At 43.4% G+C, this 19,854-nt stretch overlaps 5 protein-coding genes across 5 annotated transcripts; 3 read left to right on the top strand and 2 right to left on the bottom strand.

Annotated features, from left to right (window-relative positions):
• Positions 1–2,485: 2,485 nt before the first annotated feature.
• Positions 2,486–3,679, top strand: EAF01_008271 (uncharacterized protein; the record flags this gene model as incomplete). The annotated part of the gene is made up of 1 exon (XM_038916527.1): positions 2,486–3,679. The coding sequence occupies one exon, from the start codon at positions 2,486–2,488 to the stop codon at positions 3,677–3,679; it is 1,194 nt and encodes a 397-aa protein (XP_038767889.1).
• Positions 3,680–5,144: 1,465 nt separating this feature from the next.
• EAF01_008270 (uncharacterized protein) lies at positions 5,145–6,678 on the bottom strand (the record flags this gene model as incomplete). Its single annotated transcript, XM_038916526.1, has 2 exons — positions 5,145–6,195; positions 6,272–6,678. The coding sequence occupies 2 exons, from the start codon at positions 6,676–6,678 to the stop codon at positions 5,145–5,147; spliced, it is 1,458 nt and encodes a 485-aa protein (XP_038767888.1).
• Positions 6,679–7,046: 368 nt separating this feature from the next.
• Positions 7,047–9,277, bottom strand: EAF01_008269 (uncharacterized protein; the record flags this gene model as incomplete). The annotated part of the gene is made up of 5 exons (XM_038916525.1): positions 8,656–9,277; positions 8,516–8,594; positions 7,482–8,453; positions 7,165–7,418; positions 7,047–7,112 (listed from the first exon to the last, which is right to left on the bottom strand). The coding sequence occupies exons 1-5, from the start codon at positions 8,776–8,778 to the stop codon at positions 7,047–7,049; spliced, it is 1,494 nt and encodes a 497-aa protein (XP_038767887.1). The 5' UTR covers positions 8,779–9,277.
• A 579-nt stretch (positions 9,278–9,856) lies between these two features.
• Positions 9,857–10,081, top strand: EAF01_008268 (uncharacterized protein; the record flags this gene model as incomplete). The annotated part of the gene is made up of 1 exon (XM_038916524.1): positions 9,857–10,081. The coding sequence occupies one exon, from the start codon at positions 9,857–9,859 to the stop codon at positions 10,079–10,081; it is 225 nt and encodes a 74-aa protein (XP_038767886.1).
• Positions 10,082–10,866: 785 nt separating this feature from the next.
• On the top strand, positions 10,867–19,587 carry EAF01_008267 (uncharacterized protein; the record flags this gene model as incomplete). Its single annotated transcript, XM_038916523.1, has 6 exons — positions 10,867–13,297; positions 13,453–13,766; positions 14,000–15,592; positions 15,872–17,012; positions 17,067–17,283; positions 17,424–19,587. The coding sequence occupies 6 exons, from the start codon at positions 10,867–10,869 to the stop codon at positions 19,585–19,587; spliced, it is 7,860 nt and encodes a 2,619-aa protein (XP_038767885.1).
• Positions 19,588–19,854: the final 267 nt, after the last annotated feature.

Here is a 19,854-nt window from a genome sequence, read left to right as displayed (position 1 = left end):
GAATTATTACCATGTAAGATCTTACGTCTCCTGGCCCATTTTGCTTGCGCGATTTTAACCTTTTCCTTTCCTTGGGTTGTGAAAATTATCCGATATGTTATTTGTGTGTTGTGCTGGTATACCTCAGTTGTATCCTGTAGGTACTAAGTGCATACATGACTTCTGCTGTACGGTATGAGTACGGTATGAGTACGGTATGAGTACGGTATATATGTAAGGGCCGTACGGAAAAAGTATTTGTTTCGTGATGCGCTGTCTTGTTTGAATTTGCCTTCCTGCATGTAAGAAACCTGCAGGTGTTCGTATCTTCCCTTCTTTCCCCTTCACCAATTTCCACAAATGGTCGAGAGACGGAGAGATAAAACATGCTAATTCATCGGATCGTCCACATTGTCTTGGTTAAGCTTTGGAGAAAAGATTAATGGAAGAGGTTACCCCTGAATGATCAATCGTGTGCACAAGCATTTAGCATGGACCAGGGAAAGGAACTTGGACTTTTTTGCGTTGACGCTGGATTCTGGATGGATGAGATGGATTCTCGATGGCTAAGTGAAGTATTTGAGTGGACAATGTTGGAGGAGTATGGGTATTTGGGCAAGGATATTGAGGATCCTCGCGCGGACTAAGTTCACATCATTTGACCTTATGGAAAGATGTTTTCGGAGGAGCGGCTGCATAGATCTCGCTGAAACTTCCAACTTACGAAAGAGGCTCAATGTAGCTCAGCCACCATGAATGTGAATCCAGGGTTACCTACCTATCAAAAAGGACGAAATAGAATTGAAATCCATGACCGATTGTGCATCCCTAGATACTTGGATATTCTGTAAATGATCAGATGGGTGGAGAAAAGATAGAAAAAAAAAATAGCAGAAGATAGGCGGAAAAAGAAAACCGTGCAGAGAACAAGTCATGTTAGTGTTTGTATGATCATGATAAATCCTAGTATATTTCAAGATAAACAGACTACTGAGTATCTAGATATGCTCGAGCCATGCAGTGATACTCTCTCACTCTGTAGTATATACCGGCACAGTCACGATGGCTATGAGATGAACCAAACATCAACTAGTCAAACCATCAAACACCGGTACCCGACTATCATTTATGCTTTAGGAGAACAGAGAGAAAATAGCGAAAAGAGCCAGTCAGAGTGAAGTTGGCTATATAATTGTCTAATTATCCGCCGAATTAGGAGTCAGACTACGAGTGAAAGCGGCCTAGTGATAATTAAGTCTTAAGAAACGCCAATAAGCTCGGCCTTTTATTCTGGGATTTCGTACCTGAGTGTTAACACCTGCACACTCCTGCACTCCTGCACATCTGCACGTCTACACGTTCCTGACTAAATGAAAAGTATCTAGATACTTTCCCCACCAATCAATATCCATCAAGAAGCTCAAGGAGTGTCTATCACACCTAGCTAGTATCACCATTCAACATGGTCCAATTGAAGGTGCGCAAAAAGGTGTATGGATACGATATTAGGAATGATGTTGTGGATTCCCAAAGTAAAGAAACACCGGATGAATTTCTACGCTTTATTATTTCCTATCTTCTAAGTTCTGGCTCGACTTTTCCATGTGCAGAAACATCATTGACCCTTGTACAAATCGTTCATCCTCTCGTTTTCCACCCCCTTGTCGTTTAAAATCCTACACGATGTTTCTGTACTCCTTCTTCCTATTCGTCGGCTAACTACTGGCTAGGTTTTCCAACTCGCCTCCCGCTTTCTTACCTCACCTCACATAACTAGGTAGTTCGAAAAAGAGAAGGGAAAGACAAATAGATGCTGTCAAAATAATTCACTTGGTTCATGTAGGGTTACAATACACCATTCACTTGGCAATCTACATATAGACATAAGGATCAACTCCCTCCCTCGTTCTTCTTCTTTTTCTTTCCTTTCCACAGCCTCACGTTACCTCTCATTTGCAACGTCCAGTCTGGCACATCTCATCATTTCGTATCTTTGAAAGATAGCGCAGGATTTCCATCATCAATCTTCTCAACCTCAAATTTTAAAAGATACTGCCTACTACTCCTTCCATACATTCATTCTATCCATTACGACTTGACGTGATATTGACGAAATCTCAAGAATACACCACGCTTACGAATTCACCCCTACCACCAGAAATAACCTTAAAGTTCTTCATTAACTTGGAGTCTCCCGCAACCTCTCCTGTCTTACTCTCACAACCCTTCCTCTCTGGATTGAAAGTAAAGTCAACGATCTTGTTCTTCCTTACATTCATTGATTGATTGAATCATCACACTCTTTCAATTTTTCTAGCAAACACTCATCGAGATTGTTTGCTTAGCAAGACCACATTCTTTCTTCGATTCAGTCATTTGAATATCAGCCAACAACAGTTCAAGTCATTCTTTACTGTCAACTATCCTTTCAGGAACATACATACATACATACATACTCACAACATACATCGAAAAACACCCGATTTAAACAATCCCAAAATACATCATGCGTTCTTTTGAGATCAAATCCCTCGCCATCTTGGCTTCTTCTTTGCTGGTCAAAGAAACATTCGCTGCTCCCATCTACGAAACCGAAATCCATGTCGTCACAGAAGAAGTCACCGTTACCAGACAACTCGACGGTTCTTACGCAACTGGTTTTGCTCATGCTGTAGGAACCTACACTCAACATCACTCTGCTGCTGCTTCTTCTGTTGTCATTGTAGCATCTACTCCAGCTCCAGCAGCAGTCACAAGTGCCGTGGTTGTTCCCACCAGCTCTACAACTAGTCAAGTTGTTGTAGAGTCTAGCTCTGCTAAGCCTTCTTCATCATCTTCTTCAGTAGCCGTTGTTAAGGCTTCCACTGAAGCAGCTGCAGCTGCAGTTTTTGTTCAAACCAGCGCCAAAGCTGCAGCAACTACCCTCGCTACTTCTGCAAAAGCTAGCTCTGCTGCCGCAGCTGTTATTTCATCCAGCTCTTCAAGCTCTTCCTCCGGTGGAAAGCGTGGTGTTGCATACAACACCGCAGATTACGTCAAGCAATTCACCGGTTCTTCCAAAGTCGCTTGGGCTTACAACTGGGGTTCATCTTCCGATGGTCTCTCCGCCTCTGGTATTGAATTCGTTCCTCTCCTCTGGGGCTTGAAGAGTACCTTCACCGGTGCCTGGTCCGCCGCTGCCTCGAGCGCCATCGCCTCCGGCTCCACCCATCTCATGTCCTTCAACGAACCCGATCTCAGCACCCAAGCCAACATTGGTGCCTCCGACGCTGCCGCCGGTTACAAGACCTACATGCAACCCTTTGCCGGCAAAGCCAAGCTCGGTGCTCCCGCCGTCACCAATGGTGCTTCACCCATGGGACTCACCTGGTTGAAATCTTTCCTCTCTTCGTGCTCCGACTGCACTATCGATTTCGTTTGCATCCATTGGTATGATTCCGCTTCGAATGCCGCATACTTTAAGCAGTACGTTCAGGATGCCTACACCGCGGGTGGTAACAGACCATTGTGGATCACGGAATTCCAAGCTTCGGGCTCGACGGATGAGCAGAATGCGTTCATGAAGGAGGTTCTTCCTTGGTTAGATGCTAGCACAATGGTCGATCGATATGCCTGGTTTATGGCTGACACCGCCGCGGGTGGTTTGATGTCTTCGACTAGTGCGTTGAGTACTTTGGGAAATACTTTTAAGACAGCTTAGGTTTTTGATTGATGGGTTGGTTATTGGGATGGTAGGAATGGATATGAATACACATTGGATACTCGATGAACAGTTGGAATGCAAGGATGGATGCAGGGGGAGGAAAAAGTAAAGGCGATTACATACGAGATATACAGATCGAAAATAAGTGATAAAAAATGTGGAGCTTCGTTGTATATACTTTACTTTTACATTTGTTTGGGTTACATTTAGGTTCCTTGTTAGTTGAGGTGCCAGACTGGAGCTGTGGTTAGATAGCGATGATATTTGAATGGGTGGAATGAAAGGGAATATGTTCTGGATACCATGTTGTTGCTTCTTTGAGTGCTTGTGAAAGTGGATGATAAATGTGATTTTTTAGCTGGGTCTTTCAACGTGATATAATCAATTGGTTAAATTAGTTGATCGATAGCTCAATTATTAGTCAAGAGAGTCAAGAGGCGTTGAACGGAAATTGAAGATCGTGATACCTACCTACCTACCCACGATTCACCATCCAACCAACATAATAATACCTAGGTGATACATACGATACAATTCCAATATCTTTGCTTCCCTGCCTCCCTTCTTTCTTTCTTTCTTTCGAGTTTGTTTCGAGTTTGTAAATGGATAATGGATAATGAATCATATATTTCTGATTCTCACATTACACACACTCCAGACTTTGGGGTTTACTATTCGATATCCGCTATTTGATATGTAGTGTTTATCATACTATACCTATGTATGTATGTATGTATGTATGTATATATAGTATTTGATATAATATCACATAGCACAATACCGCACAGCACAGCGCAGTACAAAATACCCCAGATTTTCCATCCATCATCTCATTCATTCAATTTTGATCGGGTTCAGGGATCTATCTATCCTAAGGTTTTTATTTACGAAATCCTCTCTTCTGGGGTTGCAATTAATATGTGATAAGGTTAAATTGTGGAGTTGAGATTTTAATTTAATATCGAGATTTTAATATCGAGGTTTAATATCGAGATATAGTGATCGCTGCTAGGGGGGTGGAGTGAGTGGAGAGTTCTTGGCAGTGGGATTGGGATTGGGATGGTGTGGGGTTATTTGTAGGTAGGTATGTATGTATTTAGTAGGTAGGTATTTAGTGGGTTAGATGATGATGTTTATCTATTTAGTATGGAGGAGAGTAAAGAGGAGAAGAGCAGGTAGAGTGAGTGAAGATATACCATTGGTTTCGGATGAGAGGGAGGGATAGGGAGATGCCAGGTAGGTTTACAAAAATGAGGAACATCGGTTTTAGAAGCTTATATACTCGTTATTATACTCTTAGTTATTGAGTTATGTGTATGTGAATAACATATATAATCTGTACCTTTACATAATATATACCAATTACCAAGTACCAAGTACCAACTACCAAGTACCTGTCAACTCTGCATATCAGATGAGAATGAAATCTGATGCACCAATACCTAGATACCTAGGTATGTATCTACAAAACAACCTCCCCGTCATCATCAACTCCCTTTCCATGCTTAACAGTAAACATTCCCTCGCCCCTAACCTCAAACTCCACACTTCCATTCAATCCCTCTCCACTCTCCATTGCCCATCCCGCAAAAACAATCTTCATCCATCGTCTCCATCTTTTTAATACTGGTTCTCCTCTCTCTCCTTCCTCCATAATCTCGTTTCGCGCTCGTCCATAGACCGGCTTCTTGATAAGTGCTATTCGACATGCTATTTGTGTGGTCCAGATTAAACCGAGAGAGGGTGTCTTGACGTTTTTCGATGAAGTATAAGAAGGGTACGGATCATCGCCCCAGCCTGTAAACCATCGTTGTTGATGATCCAATGACATGGGATCTGGTGTTATGATGGTATAATCTCGAGATGGTATTCGATTGCCAATACTACTACCGGGGATGCTTGACATCGGAGCATTCATTGAACTCGATGGTACTGGCATAGCTCCATTTACGCCTAAACTTCTTTTCGCAAGTGGACTGCTTTGCATGTCTCTTTCTCTTTCTCTCTTCTGACCATAGGCCATTGGACTTGCTCTTCCACTACCGCCCGTGAATCGATCGGCTACTTGATTGGCGACTACAATAGCCACTCCGTGTTCCCTTGCCAAGTTCCTTAACAATTGTCCCAGCTTAACTAATTCTGCACTTCTCTGAGCCATATTTCCACCTCCCTTCGTCACACCGGGTCTCTCAAATTCGGCTCTGTAATTTGCAGCTACGCTGTCCAGTATAAGCAATCGAATACCATGACGTTTGATAGCGACAGGGACTTGGAAACGAAGAATATGATCTTGAGATTCGAGATCAGGTGTTGAAATCGAAATAACTCTGTCGAGAGAAGGTGGGGATGGATGAGAAGCGAGAAGAGGGTGAGTACGCAAGAGTTGAGATAGTCGAGTTATGGGGAGGGATGATTCGGTAGATATGTAAAGAGTGGGAGCTGCGAGACCATGGGGTGCCGGAAGTTGAGCAGAGAGAAGAAGGGTTAGGAGAAATTGCGTTTTACCTGCGCCACTTAAATTGCGAGTCAGTTGGAAGACTAGGTAGAGAAGAAAAAGTAGAGAGAGACGGCAATGGAAATGGCACATACCTCTCGCCCGTAATCTCCGTAATATAGCCTGTTGGGATACCACCTCCTAACGCGCGATCCATATCATCATCCAATGTACTTATAACCTCCCACTCATCCACAATTTCTTTTCCCGACCTCCTCAACTTCTTTACCTCTTTCTTCCCATCTACATTCTTTTCGCCTGTCGCGGTGTCCTCATCTCCAGGATTCACCTCGCGTATCCCAAGATCTCCTCTTAAGTGTTCCAGCACATCCGCACATAATCTTTTGACATCCAAGAGAGGTAAAGTCGCACGTTTGGCAATCTCAACACAATCGAGAGTGAGCAGATCAGCGACGGTGACGAGATTCTTCTCGAGTGAAGGAAGGAGTCGCACATATTTTTGTGTGGGAAATTGAGGGAGAATATCTAGAAGGTCGGTCATGGAGGCATTTGGGAAGGTGTGAAATCGTGAGGATATATTGCCAAGAAGGAAGAAAGGCTGGACCGCGAAAGAGATCTCGCGTCGCTCGGAGTCCCGTGTTCACGTGACTCAACATTGCGACAGGCTTTTGATTATGTCACTGCTGAACTAAACTTGGCCTCAACCTTAAAATTATTTCAAACATCGAAATGCTTCCCAGTTCTAATGAATATCCAAAAAATTGTATGTATGTATTCTAACAACTATGGGATCCTTCCTGATATTTTGCTTTGCTTATTGATTGAGCAAGTATATCCTTATCTCATCTAATGTTGTTTCCGCCAACCCTACTAGTATCTGACGTCTCTAGGCGGGGGAGAATTTAACATCTATTCTGCAGCCGCCACTTCTACGTCGTTTCTCTTTGCCGATTTTTCGGATTCTGTGAATAGGATCTAGATGCTATTAGTACTATTGAAAATTCAGTGATTCAATTGTTCTACTCACAACTGGTATTGCAACAGTTGCTGTCAAGATTCCAAGACTGGAAACAAAAAATATCCAACTTCTTTCTCCAAAAGCGTAACTCGTCCAAGCAGGACCGGCAAGAACTCCCGCTGCACTAGCACTAGTATATAAGGAGAAAACTTGACCGCTAGCTCCCGTTTTACCGAAAATGCCCGGTGTCTCTTTCTCCATACTTGCTACAGCTCGACTCAAGTCAGCACCCAATGGTGATGAACCGAAGACTCTGGCGACACCTATGAATCATTTTAGTAACTACTAAACGCAATGATCATACGATTGGAATGGGACAAGCTTACCATAAAGTGTAAGAAGGATAGCAAGTCCAGCAATCTGATCAGTGCTATCTCTTTGTATTAAGACGAGCAAGACAGTGAAGACGGCAGATAAGATGAAGTATGATGCTGTTAGCCATCGAGAAGGATAGACATCAGAGAGTCTACCAGCTATCGGGGCTAAAAATATGGGAAATGTTATCGTCAAGAAGATTAAGCCAGCACCGGTTGAGTCCCAGTTGAACTTTCGTTCCACAAATATTGGGAGAGCTGCATCGAAGCTTGCGAGGAGAAATACAGTCACCCAAACACCGTACAAATCAGCCCATATACGTGGGGACTTTAACAGAGTTACTAAGGCTATTGGATGCTCCTTGTTGTCTGCTGGTGGAGGTTGATTTTGGCTGTTCCCAAGCAGTGGCTCAGAGGCTATGTCGCTGGTGGAAGGTGAAGACGAATTTTGTTGTTCGAAAATGGCATTGTTAACACTTTGCTGAAAAGTCCCGTACGTGTGTGTTTCAAATACAGCCTTATCTATTTTCAACCTCGCGGCAACTTTTTTCTCAACCATGAACAAACGCATAACGATATCGATCACAATAAGAATAAACATTACGATGAATAGTGATCCATAACCAAGTCCTGCATACATTATGCCGCCTATGGTTGGGGAGATCAGCATTCCAATGTTGAGACTCGAAATGACGTATCCCATCCATTGTCCAATATCCTTCGAGCCAACAGTGTCTGCAAGCAGAGCAAATCCGACTGTATATACTACAGCTGCCGAGAGTCCCTGAAGAAAACGGCTGAGAGCCAGTATCCAAACATTCTGTGCAAAATATAAGACAGCCGTGGCAGCTGCATTGGAGAAGAATCCCAGGAGTAAAGGTGTTCGTCGCGATGAACTGCGATCAGCATAGTAGCCAAAAAGCGGACTCGCTATTAATTGGGCAAGGCCGAATGCTGTTAAAAGCATAGAATTCCAGAACTCGACTGGGAGAAATTAGCTTGTTGACTGAGAATAGCATTTTTGAAGTAAAGAATTCTATTCATACGGTCCTCATCTGTAATTCCAATCCGACGTTCCAGTTCATTTGGAAGAACTGGAATAACAACTCCGTATATGAAAGAGTCCTATAATCAGGATATCAGCCTTCGTTTTCTTCAGATGCTTGCGGATTTCAAGCCCACTGACACTAAAGGATGCAACACAGATTGTGCTAACAATAAACCATCGGGATGAGCGGAATTCCAAAAACCTTGGTTCTCTGTACTCATCCTGCGTTTTAGAAGTTTGGGGTTTGAACGGCCACATCATTGAAGTTGAAATAAAAGAACCCTAGCTTTTAGGACTGTTTAGAACTTTCAGTCGTGCGAATTATAAAATAATGTACGATCGGAGAACTTCCAGGACTAAAATAGGGGAGGTGCTTTTTACCGAATTGTGCTGATCGCTCAATTTACCCCTTACAAAATTGCATACATACGAAGTTTACATGGAGGTGAAAGTAGGCAATAGCTTTCAGCCGTCATACTTCAGGTGGCTTGGCATAAGATTTTCCCCGTCTGTTGCACTATGCAGGTGGCAATCTCATTCTGATTCAGCGCAGGGCTTTATTAGTTCCCCACACCAGTCCGTACAGAATCTGTGTACGACCGAGGTTGAAATTTCAGCTGCATTTCGTCGCATCGCAGTATTCTGCTCCAATTCGCTGCAAACATGTGCTGATCTTTCGCGATTATTAATGTATATCGCGATTCAAATCCATTAGATCGTATGATCAATTGCTAGGCTCTAGAGTTGCAGATCGAGAAAAGAAATTCTACCTGGTAGTCTAATTTCCTTTGTGTACTTTTTTTTGGTTTCATTGTGTTAATTTGAGAGGGTTCTAGTATGTCCGCAAGACACGATGCTCTATCTCTCTGAAGTCAGAACAAGCGTATTAGGATACTAGTTACGTAAACTAGCGTCCGATTGATCCGAAGTTGAACGTCTGCGGGATCATGTTTGTCTCACAATGTTGTATGCCCGTCACCATTTCTGGAATTTTAGCCAAGCAGATGGGAAACTTGACGATCAATAATGATCTTCTGTACACGGGCAAATTACACTAGACAATTGCATTGATTTATTGCGATTTGAAATTTCCATTTCTGGCGTATCATAACTTGCAAGACAGTTTTTGATAACATCATGATGTCACTCAACGTAAATGTTCTAGAATCTATTCATCGCATATGATGATGTTTTTTGATATAACTCCTTTCAAAGCGATGTTTTCACTATTAAACGAGAAAACAAATTGTACATTTTTCATTCTATTTATAAGAGGTCTGATTAACTCAAAGTAATATAGTGGTTGGGTTCTAGAGCTCTCACAATTCAGTTCACACAAATGGCATCGCTTGATGGTGCCGAGACAATCAAATGGAGCCATTTGCATAAACGCAAAGATGTGGAAGCTTCCGCCCTTGTCTTAGATCTCATTGCATTTTGCGGAGAAACTTCCTGGCTACGCAAGCCCCTTAGAACAGACGCTCTTACTCATCCATATAGTCATACAGTGACATATACACGCTCTTCTTTTGCTAATAGACAGTTTAATATCAGAGCAATTTGATCTATGGTCTCAACGTAGCGTCATTACTACCCCATGCGGAAATGGCTGCACTAGAATGAACTATATGCGCCAGAAGAAAGAGGAAAGCCAATAAGTCATGTGAGTGTTCAATTATGTACGATCATAGATCTTTTGACTTGATCTTTTAGCCCTTTCCCATATAGTATAATGGACGCCGGCTCAGGACGCTAAGCAGGAACTTTACGGTGCATATGGAACCAAGGTTAACGGATTGAGGTTACTCGAGATAATACGAATGAGCTGAAAGACCCTCGCGAAAGAATCCTGTCCGCGCTGGGCTGTGACTACATCGAGAGCTGGGGCCTGTGTGATCAAATCTTAGCATTGAATGACAAGAGCACGTCATGTAGAATCAACGTTGTTTCTTGAGGCTATCCAGGGCAATCTCAAAGCCAGGGCGTCTGTCAAATAGGAAGTGATACTTTCTAAGCCCACAGGCTGGGGTTGCAGTCTATAGCCAGTTGATCTATGTAGATCAGCTTCGAAAGCTCCAATGGCTGAGAAAATGTAATGGGACGGGGGCTCGGGTAAACACGATTCATAGCACAAGTCTTATACTTAAGAATCGAATGATGTTGAAAAATAAATTGTTAAGAGACTCGTTTGTATTCAACATTGAAGCTCAATTCGAACATTGCAGTCTCCAAAAGTCAAAAACCCCTTCTTCTTCTCCTTTTCCGTGTCTTGTTGTGAGATATGTAAGTTTCTTTACGATTGAGATCTTTGCGCGTGCACTAATGAACATGAATTCTTTAGAAATCATCATGACATTAACAGCTAAGCACTTCTCTCCCGACCTCATTCAGAGGGACCAACGCCGGGTCAAAGGAGACCGCCTTGAGAGATCACACTCTACGATAGATCTGGATCTTGCATCTAAACACTATCTTTCAGACCTCATCCACAGTGAGCGTCGTCCAGCGCAAACCACGGACACGGATAATTACCTCAGCCAAGAGGAAGGCTCTGTCGAGCCATTCTCTCTTCTGAATTCTACGCAAAACCATGATGAAATCCGAAGACAAATGCCATCAGACGCGAAGTTCATCGATGCCTACCCTTGTACGGCTCTTCAAGAAGGGCTGCTGGCATTATCAATGAAAGAATCCGGCAGTTTTACGCCTCAAATCATATGCAAGCTCCCCAAAAGCATTGATTTGAAGAAATTCAAAGCTGCTTGGCAGAACACAGTCGATTCAAATTCGACACTTCGAACTAGTTTCGTTCAAACGCGAAATTCAGGCCTACTACAAGTAGTTTTGGCGCCAGAACCCATTCTCTGGTCAGAAGAAATTGACCTCGAAAGCTACTTGAGTAACGACAGAATTATCTTCCCTTCATTTGGAAAGCTCCTATTGAGATACGGTCTCATTAAAAGCCACTCATCTGATTCATTATATTTCATTTGGACTTTTCATCATGCCGTTCTTGATGGATGGAGCATGCGCTTGGTACTTCGACAAGTCGAAGAATCATACAAAGGAGAGACAATTCAACCGCTGGTGGAATTCAAGCATTTTATTGCACACCAAATGAGACTTGAGAAGCAATCACAGGAAGCAAGCGAAACATTCTGGAGTAATCATCTAACAAATACTTCGGGGTCACAATTTCCTGTTGTCCCATCACGACATCATTCGCGCGCGAATGGCTACTCGGAAAGATTTATTCCCGTGAAGGAAAACTTATTGGCTGGTGCAACGACCTCTACAATCATACAAGCCGCGTGGGGAATCCTAGTAGCACGACGTACCGCTGCGACAGAAGTTACTTTTGGTCTCGTGCTTGCAGGGCGAAATGCACAAATTTCCGGTCTCAATATGAGAAGAGTAAATGGTCCAACATTCAATTCGTTACCGATGCGAGTAATTATTGAGAACGTAAAATCTGCAGAAGATCTATTTGCTTCGGTTCACGCTTCTCGAGTCGCAATGAAACCCCATCAGCATCTTGGCCTACAAAATATCCGCAGGCTCGGAGCAGACTGCACAAAAGCTTGCAACTTCCAGAATCTACTCGTTATTCAACCCAGGTTAGAGAGAGACTCTGCCAGTATATTTGGCGCCAGAGAGAATACTACTGACCACTGGGCCAAGTTAAATGCTTATCCTCTTATGATGCAATGTGATTTGATGAGAGATGGCTTCACTGCAATGGCCAGTTACGACTCCCACGTTTTATCTGACCAAGAAGTCAATACTCTGCTGCAACAATTTGACAACATCATTTCTCGTTTGTCCGATGCAAAAACACCGGTTAGTGATATAGGGCTGACAATTGAAAAACCGCAAAAACAATTAGCTTTTGAGGAGACAGAAGCTGAAGAGGTTTATTCCTGTGTCCATGAAGTCATTCGGCGGAGTTCGCAAAGGAGTGGATCCGATATAGCGGTGACATCTTGGGATGGGGAATTGACGCATTCCCAATTACATTCTATATCCAATCGTCTAGCATATCTTCTACAGCTCGCTGGTGTTGGACCCGAAGTGAAGGTTGCACTGATTTTTCAAAAATCTTTGTGGGCTATAATCGCCATGATGGCAGTGATGAAAGCAGGAGGAACTTTTGTTCCTATGAGCCCCGATCATCCTGAGGAGCGAATCAGAAAGCTGGTGAAGCAAATAGGTGGCAAGATGATCATGTGTTCCGAGAATCTTTTCCCCTCGTTCAAGGGCATCGCAGACCAAACATTTGCTCTGGGAAAGTCGATGCTTGAAACCTTGCCCGAAGGAGTGCTAGATACGAGTGTTCAGCCAAACAATTCTGTTTACATTATCTTCACTTCTGGCAGCACTGGAGAGCCAAAGGGGTGCGTTATAGAGCATGCTACCTGCTGTGCTACCATGCGTCACCTCTCCGATTTCTCCAAAATGAGTTCCCAAAGTCGCACTCTTCAGTTATCGGCATACACTTTTGATGGCATGGTTTTTGAGATTCTCACTACTTTGAGTGTTGGAGGTGTTGTTTGCATACCATCAGACGACGAGAAAATGAACAACATTACATCAGCAATCAACCGAATGCAAGTTAATACCGCATTCATGACAACTGCATTTGGGAGATTAATCCTTCCAGAATCTGTGCCAACTCTAAAAACTCTTCTTATTGGAGGTGAAAAGTTAATCCAAGAAGACTTAGATCGATGGCTCGGGAAGTTGCGGTTATTACAAGTATATGGACCTACCGAATGTTGCTGTAAGTTCCATTATATTGTTATTCGCCATACTCATATCCACATTGGCCTTCTATCTAATGTCTCTGCAACCTGGCTATTGCATCATAATCCATTAGTTTCTTCTTCTCCTTTAAACTCTCCTTAGTGTGTAATTACTGACTCTAGAATGTTACAGGTATGTGCATTGGTACTGAGATCACTGAGAAAGGTTTGAATCCCGCTAGAATAGGGTCTGGTTTCATTGGAAGTTTTATTGTGCTTGACGACAACGACCAGTTAGCCCAACGGGGAGCTGCAGGTGAATTATTGATTGGTGGACCGCTTGCGAGGGAGTATCTCGAAAATCCCGAAAAGACGGAAGCGTCCTTTGTTCCTACGCCTTCCTGTATCCCTGCTGAGACTACTCGTTGGAAAAGATGGTATAGGACAGGAGACCTGGTCAAAATGGATGCTGATGGATCAATCGTTTATATTTCGCGAAAAGATGCAGTAAGTGACACTCCCTTTTCAAGTCGCAACTTTTCTTGACAAGTATTTTGTTTTCAATCTGAATTGATAATGCCTGGAAACATGGTTCAACTGGAGCATTTCAGCAGGCTCACACTTGTTCAAGAGCCTTCCTGTCAGGCTGAAGTCTTTCGAAAGCCCTCACTCAACTGGTAGAAACTTACCATTTTGTGATTTCTGAGTAATTGAGGTTTCGCATACTAACTATAGTCTAGGGTGCGCAAGTCAAGCTAAATGGCCAAAGAATTGAGATGGGCGAAGTCGAAAGTCATCTTCATCAGAATCTAGACAATGTTACAGATCTCGCTACAGTGATAGCAATCCCTGTGGATGGCAGGACGCCATTCCTAGCAGCCTTCTTGTGCTTTAGAGATGACAGTAACAGTAGAGAAAAGGAAGAGACCTCCATTTTCAAGAAGTGTCTTGATGAGGCAATTGTCCAATCACTTCTTGACCGCCTGAGTCTAACACTGCCGCAATACATGATACCAAAAGTATACATACCTGTATCGTCGATACCGCTTACTATCTCTCAGAAGTGTGATCGCCAAACCCTACAAACTCTTGCAGCTGGCTTGACTCCTTCGGAGTTTGTGTATTATTCTGGGCAAGGGGCTACACACTCTGCCCCTTTGACCGACAACGAGCTTCAAATGCAGCGTCTATGGGCCGCTATCTTGAAAGTTCCAACAGCTAGTATAGGCAGAAATGATAGTTTCACACGACTTGGTGGAGACTCGATTCTTGCTATGAAGCTCGTTGCAGCAGCACGAGATGATGGCATAAATTTGACGGTTGCGAACATATTCCAAAGTCCGATTCTATCAGATTTGGCCAAAACACTGGTGGATGCCAGTGTCTCTACACTTGCTACACAGGACAGTGTTCCTGAATTCTCTATGATTGGAGGACGCGCTCAGCTATTGAAAGCAACCATTGGTGGTGGTCTTAACCCAGATCATGTTGAAGATTTGTACCCATGTACTCCTTTTCAAGAATCCATCATGGCACTTTCAATGAGTCATCCTGGCACGTATGTTGCACAGCACGTTTTCGAGTTGTCCAAGGACATATACTTGACTGTTGACAAGTTTTGTGACTGTTGGAATGAAGTTGTACGCTCGAATCCTATTCTCCGTACGCGTATCAGCCAGCATGAATCAGCAGGCCTGGTTCAGATGGTGGTCAGAGAAGATGTTTCCTGGCAGATGCAAGATAACCTCCAAGGATATCTGGAGGCTGATAAAACACAGCCTATGGGCTTAGGAAGCCCTCTCAGCCGCTACTGTATTGTCGAAGAGACGATCTCAGCCGATCATAAGTATTATTTTGTCCTTACCCTACATCATGCAGTATACGACGCATGGAGCATAAATTTAATGCTTCAACAGGTGGGAAAAGAGTATGGAAGACTCACGCACAGTGTAACGAATGATGCCAACTTGGTTCAAGCCCAAACTATACCGTTCAATAGTTTTATGAAAACTATTGTCGATTTAGATCGAGTTGCAGCAGAAAACTTTTGGAAATCAGAGCTGGCGAGTGAAGATGCAAAGATTGCACACTTTCCAAGCATTAATGCCGGCTACCAGCCTCAGCCTGGTGCAATCATCATCAAGGAGATCAAATTGGTTCGAGAGGCTAATTCCGACTACCGAATCTCGAATATTATCCGAACAGCTTTGGCAATTGCCATAAGTAACTACTCTAACTCGAATGACATCATCTTCGGAGAGGTCTTAACAGGTCGTACGGGTTCATCAGCCGATCTAACTCGTGTAGTTGGACCCACATTAGCTACCGTTCCGGTGAGTAAATCTTTCACACTTTTGGTCTTTGGTGAGATAGGATGTGAAAGTGGTTGAATGCGTCATTTTTTTCAATTCATCGGCTGTTCATGTAACCTCAAACATGTTTATTCTATTTCTTCCCACAGTTTCTATCGGGAAAAAAAGCCTAAGATTGTCTCAGCAATCTGAGAATTAGATGGTTGCCTTTTAAGTTTGAATCTTGTCACCCATTTCTTAGGAGTAGAGTGGGCATCTGGTGATGTCCTGCGGTTATATACTGACTTTCCAATTCTATAGGTTAGAATCACACTGAATCCTCAGGGCACAGCTCTTGGTCTACTCAAAGAGGTTCAGGCCAAAATGATCCAGATGATGCCCTTTGAACAGATTGGTTTATCCAACATTCAGCGACTAGGCGAAGGACAGAAAAAGGCATGCCAATTCCAGACCATCCTAGTTATACAACCCAAAGAAAATTCAGCCATTGACGACTCGTTTATGGGCCGACGTCGAATGGATCTTGTGGAGGCAACTGTATGGGATACGAATGCCTTAACTCTAGAATGCCATCTTACGGAAGAGGGAATGAAGGTGAAGGCAATTTTTGACTCGGAAGTTATAGAAAGTCGACAAATAGAGAGAATACTTTCCCAGTTCCAGCACATCCTTCAGCAATTATGCCTTGAAGATGCGGGAAAATCTGTCCAAGACATCAACTCTATTAGTGGAGTTGATCTAGAGCATGTTTGGGAATGGAATTCCACATTACCAGAGGTGATGAAGTCTTGCGTCCACGAAGTTATCAACATCATGACAAAAGACGATCCTCATGCCCCAGCAATTGCCTCTTGGGATGGTGATTTGACTCGTGCTGAGCTAGATACTCTATCATCTCGACTAGCGTCTCAATTGATGAACCACGGAATAGGGCCAGGAAGCAAGGTGCCTTTGTTCTTCACGAAATCAAAATGGGCTATCGTAGCTACACTGGCTACTATCAAGTCCGGAGCTGCATTTGTACCCTGTGACCCTTATCATCCTCGGTCACGTCTTACTTCACTCATTGAACAAGTCAAAGCTCAAGTAATTCTTTGTTCCCGAGATGTTCGGCAGTCGTGCGTAGATTTGTTTCCTCGCGGCAAAACAATTGTGGTAGGGGAAAGCGAGATGGAACTGATACCAACGGCGACAGACATTGTGAGCAATGTCAGCCCTATAGAACCTCTTTATATATGCTTCACCTCAGGTACTACTGGGACTCCCAAAGGCACAGTAGTAAACCATGAAGCATATTGCTCGGGCGCGAGAGATCATGGTAAAGCGCTCCACTTTGGACCAACATCACGATTTTTACAGTTTGCATCCTACAGCTTCGACACTTCTATCGAGGATATTTTAACAACCCTGATGACGGGAGGCTGTCTCTGTATTCCATCTGGTAAGTACTACTGATCGCCTTCCAATTGAAGAAAACTGACCAATACACTTAAAGAGGGAGAACGAACCTCGGATATTGCGGGAGCAATAGCTAGGATGAATGTTAATACAGCAGACCTGACACCTTCTTATATAAGCTCGATCTCACCTGACTCGGTTCCGACATTGAAGAGAATAACTCTTGGTGGAGAGCCTATCACTGCTAATGTCATCAAGACCTGGGCAGATCGCGTTCATTTGATTAATGCTTTCGGAACTACCGAATGTTGCGTGTAAGTGTATACCCAGTTTCGAGATCCTGGATCGAAATTAACAACCCCTGTTCTCCCCTGACTTTCGCTCGAGGCGTAATATTTTTGTGTTAGCCCCTTCTGAGTTAGCGTTACGTCATACTGACCGAACTGTATTCCAGAACAAGTGTAGTAAATACAGATATCTCTCCCAGCACATCTCCTACAAACATTGGGCGTGGAGCAGGCGCGGTCACTTGGATTGTTGATACCGAGGATTCAAACCGTCTACTACCAATCGGTGCGATTGGTGAACTGCTCATTGAATCACCCGCCATGGCTTCAGGATATCTTGGCGACGAGGTGAAGACTAGAGCCGTTTTTATCGATAGTCCCACATGGGCTCGTAATTTCGGCTCGAGTCACCGTCCTACACGTCTCTACAAGACTGGTGATCTTGCCCAATACAATTCTGATGGAACAATTAATTATCTAGGTCGGAAGGATACTCGAATCAAACTTCGTGGACTTCGCATAGAAATTGCTGACGTGGAGCATCACATACTCAGTCATCCACAAGTTAGAAAAGCCATGGTTGTGTTACCAACTTCTGGGCCATATGTTGATCAACTTACGGCTATAATCGAGCTCGAAACCTCAACAGGCTCAGGGATAGCTAGTGGTATTGCGGTAGTTTCTCATTTGGACCTTGAAGCTTCTGGATTTAAATGGTCTCGAATTGCCAATCATCTGTTAGATCACCTACCAAGCTACATGGTACCTTCTTCTTGGGTCGCTATGAAGACCATACCACTTCATACCTCTGGGAAGCTGGATCGTCCTAGGCTCACCAAGTGGCTTACCAGTCTTCCAGTGGTCCAAAAAGCCGAGAGTTACCCCAAGAGCAGCGAAGCTCCTTTACTACCATCAGATGACCATATTGCATTTGAAATCAGCGAAAAAATTGCACAGCTTATCGCTACAAAGCCTTCTTCGCACCTCAATTCGGATATCATAGGTCGTGATGTTAACCTTGCTTCTATTGGAATCGATTCCATCAAGATCATGTCTCTTGCAGCTTTCATTAAACGATCGTATGGAGTTACTATACCTATGCCCAAACTCATCAACTATCAGACCACAATCTCAGATGTTTCAAAACATATTCGATCTGCGACCAAGCTCAAAGGTGAGAAGCCCATAGAGGCAGCACCTACTCTTGATTTGATGCAAGAAATCACCGATCTAGATATACAGCTAGCCTCGATGCAGCATTATTTGGGAGTCGTCTTCCTGACAGGGGCCAGCGGGTTTCTAGGTACACAGATACTTCGAGAACTTCTTGAAAGACCTGGCGTCAAAAAGGTTATCGTACATGTACGCGCTTCATCCAATGAGAATGGCAGACAACGGATTGTAGCAGCAGCTAGATCCGCAAGATGGTGGCACGAGGGTTTCGCAACGAAACTCGAAATCTGGACTGGAGATTTAGCCAAATCCATGTTAGGTTTAAGCGTTGGACAATGGCAAAAACTAAGCACAGTCGATGCCATTATCCATAATGGAGCTTCAGTGCAATGGAACGCGGACTATTACACACTTAAAGCTGCAAATGTTACATCTACCTTTGATATTCTGAAGAATATTACAGGGGCTATTTCGCCTCCGAGATTCGTCTATGTATCTGGAGGTCGTGATTTCGAAGGAGACATGGATGATAATACGACCGCTTCGAAATTGAAGGGACTTGATGGTTACAGTCAAACAAAGTTCGTTTCAGAGCTGGTGGTAAGAAACTTTGCTCAGCGAGCCACATCTTTTGCCCAAGGCAATCATGTCTCTATCGTCAAACCAGGATTGATCATTGGTACAACCCGGGAAGGAGTTGCCAATACCACTGACTTCCTATGGAGATATGTAGCCGGCGCAATAAATATAGGTGCATATCCTATTCCTGACAAAAGTGATTGGTTGACTGTTGCCCATGCGGATTTCGTCGCAAATTCTACGATCAATGCTTTGGTCAATACCCCGAACAATTCGAACCACACATTGGATATAACTGGCGGGATCAATATGCAAAGATTTTGGGATCTTGTCAAGAAAACTATGGGGCATCGACTTCGCCCGATTACTTCGTACGAATGGGCGAGGTTGATTCAGAGGGATATGGAGAAGAAGACGGAAGCTCATCCACTTTGGCCGGTAGCTCATCTTATCACTGAGGAGGGAAATTTGGGCAAGAGTAAAAGGCCAAGGGATTTGGATACTGTCTTTGAGAAGCAGATAGAGGAGGCGGTTAAGAAGAATTTGGAGTATTTGAACGAGACTGGATATTTTAGGTAGGGGGTTTTGGAGGTTGTGAGGTAATAATGAAAAGAGGCTGTTTTTCGATCTATTATTTTGTGTACAAGTTCATTATCTTTTAGCTTCAAAAAAATAATGTCGCCAATTGAATCTTCCGTCTTTGGTTCTTGCTGATGATGTTGAGATGGTGAACTATCTTCACTATGGCGGCAAAATATGTGTAGGAGGCACAGTGATTATTGCTCGTTTTTCATCTATCGCATGTGCCAAGTATATAAATAACATGTAGGCACAAGATGCATCATG

This window comes from Botrytis porri (genome assembly GCF_014898465.1).
Source record: "Botrytis porri strain MUCL 3234 chromosome Unknown BPOR_011, whole genome shotgun sequence".
NCBI classification, from domain to species: Eukaryota; Fungi; Ascomycota; class Leotiomycetes; order Helotiales; family Sclerotiniaceae; genus Botrytis; species Botrytis porri.
Note: the sequence above shows the minus strand (reverse complement) of the source record. Positions and strands in the feature narration are given on the sequence as shown.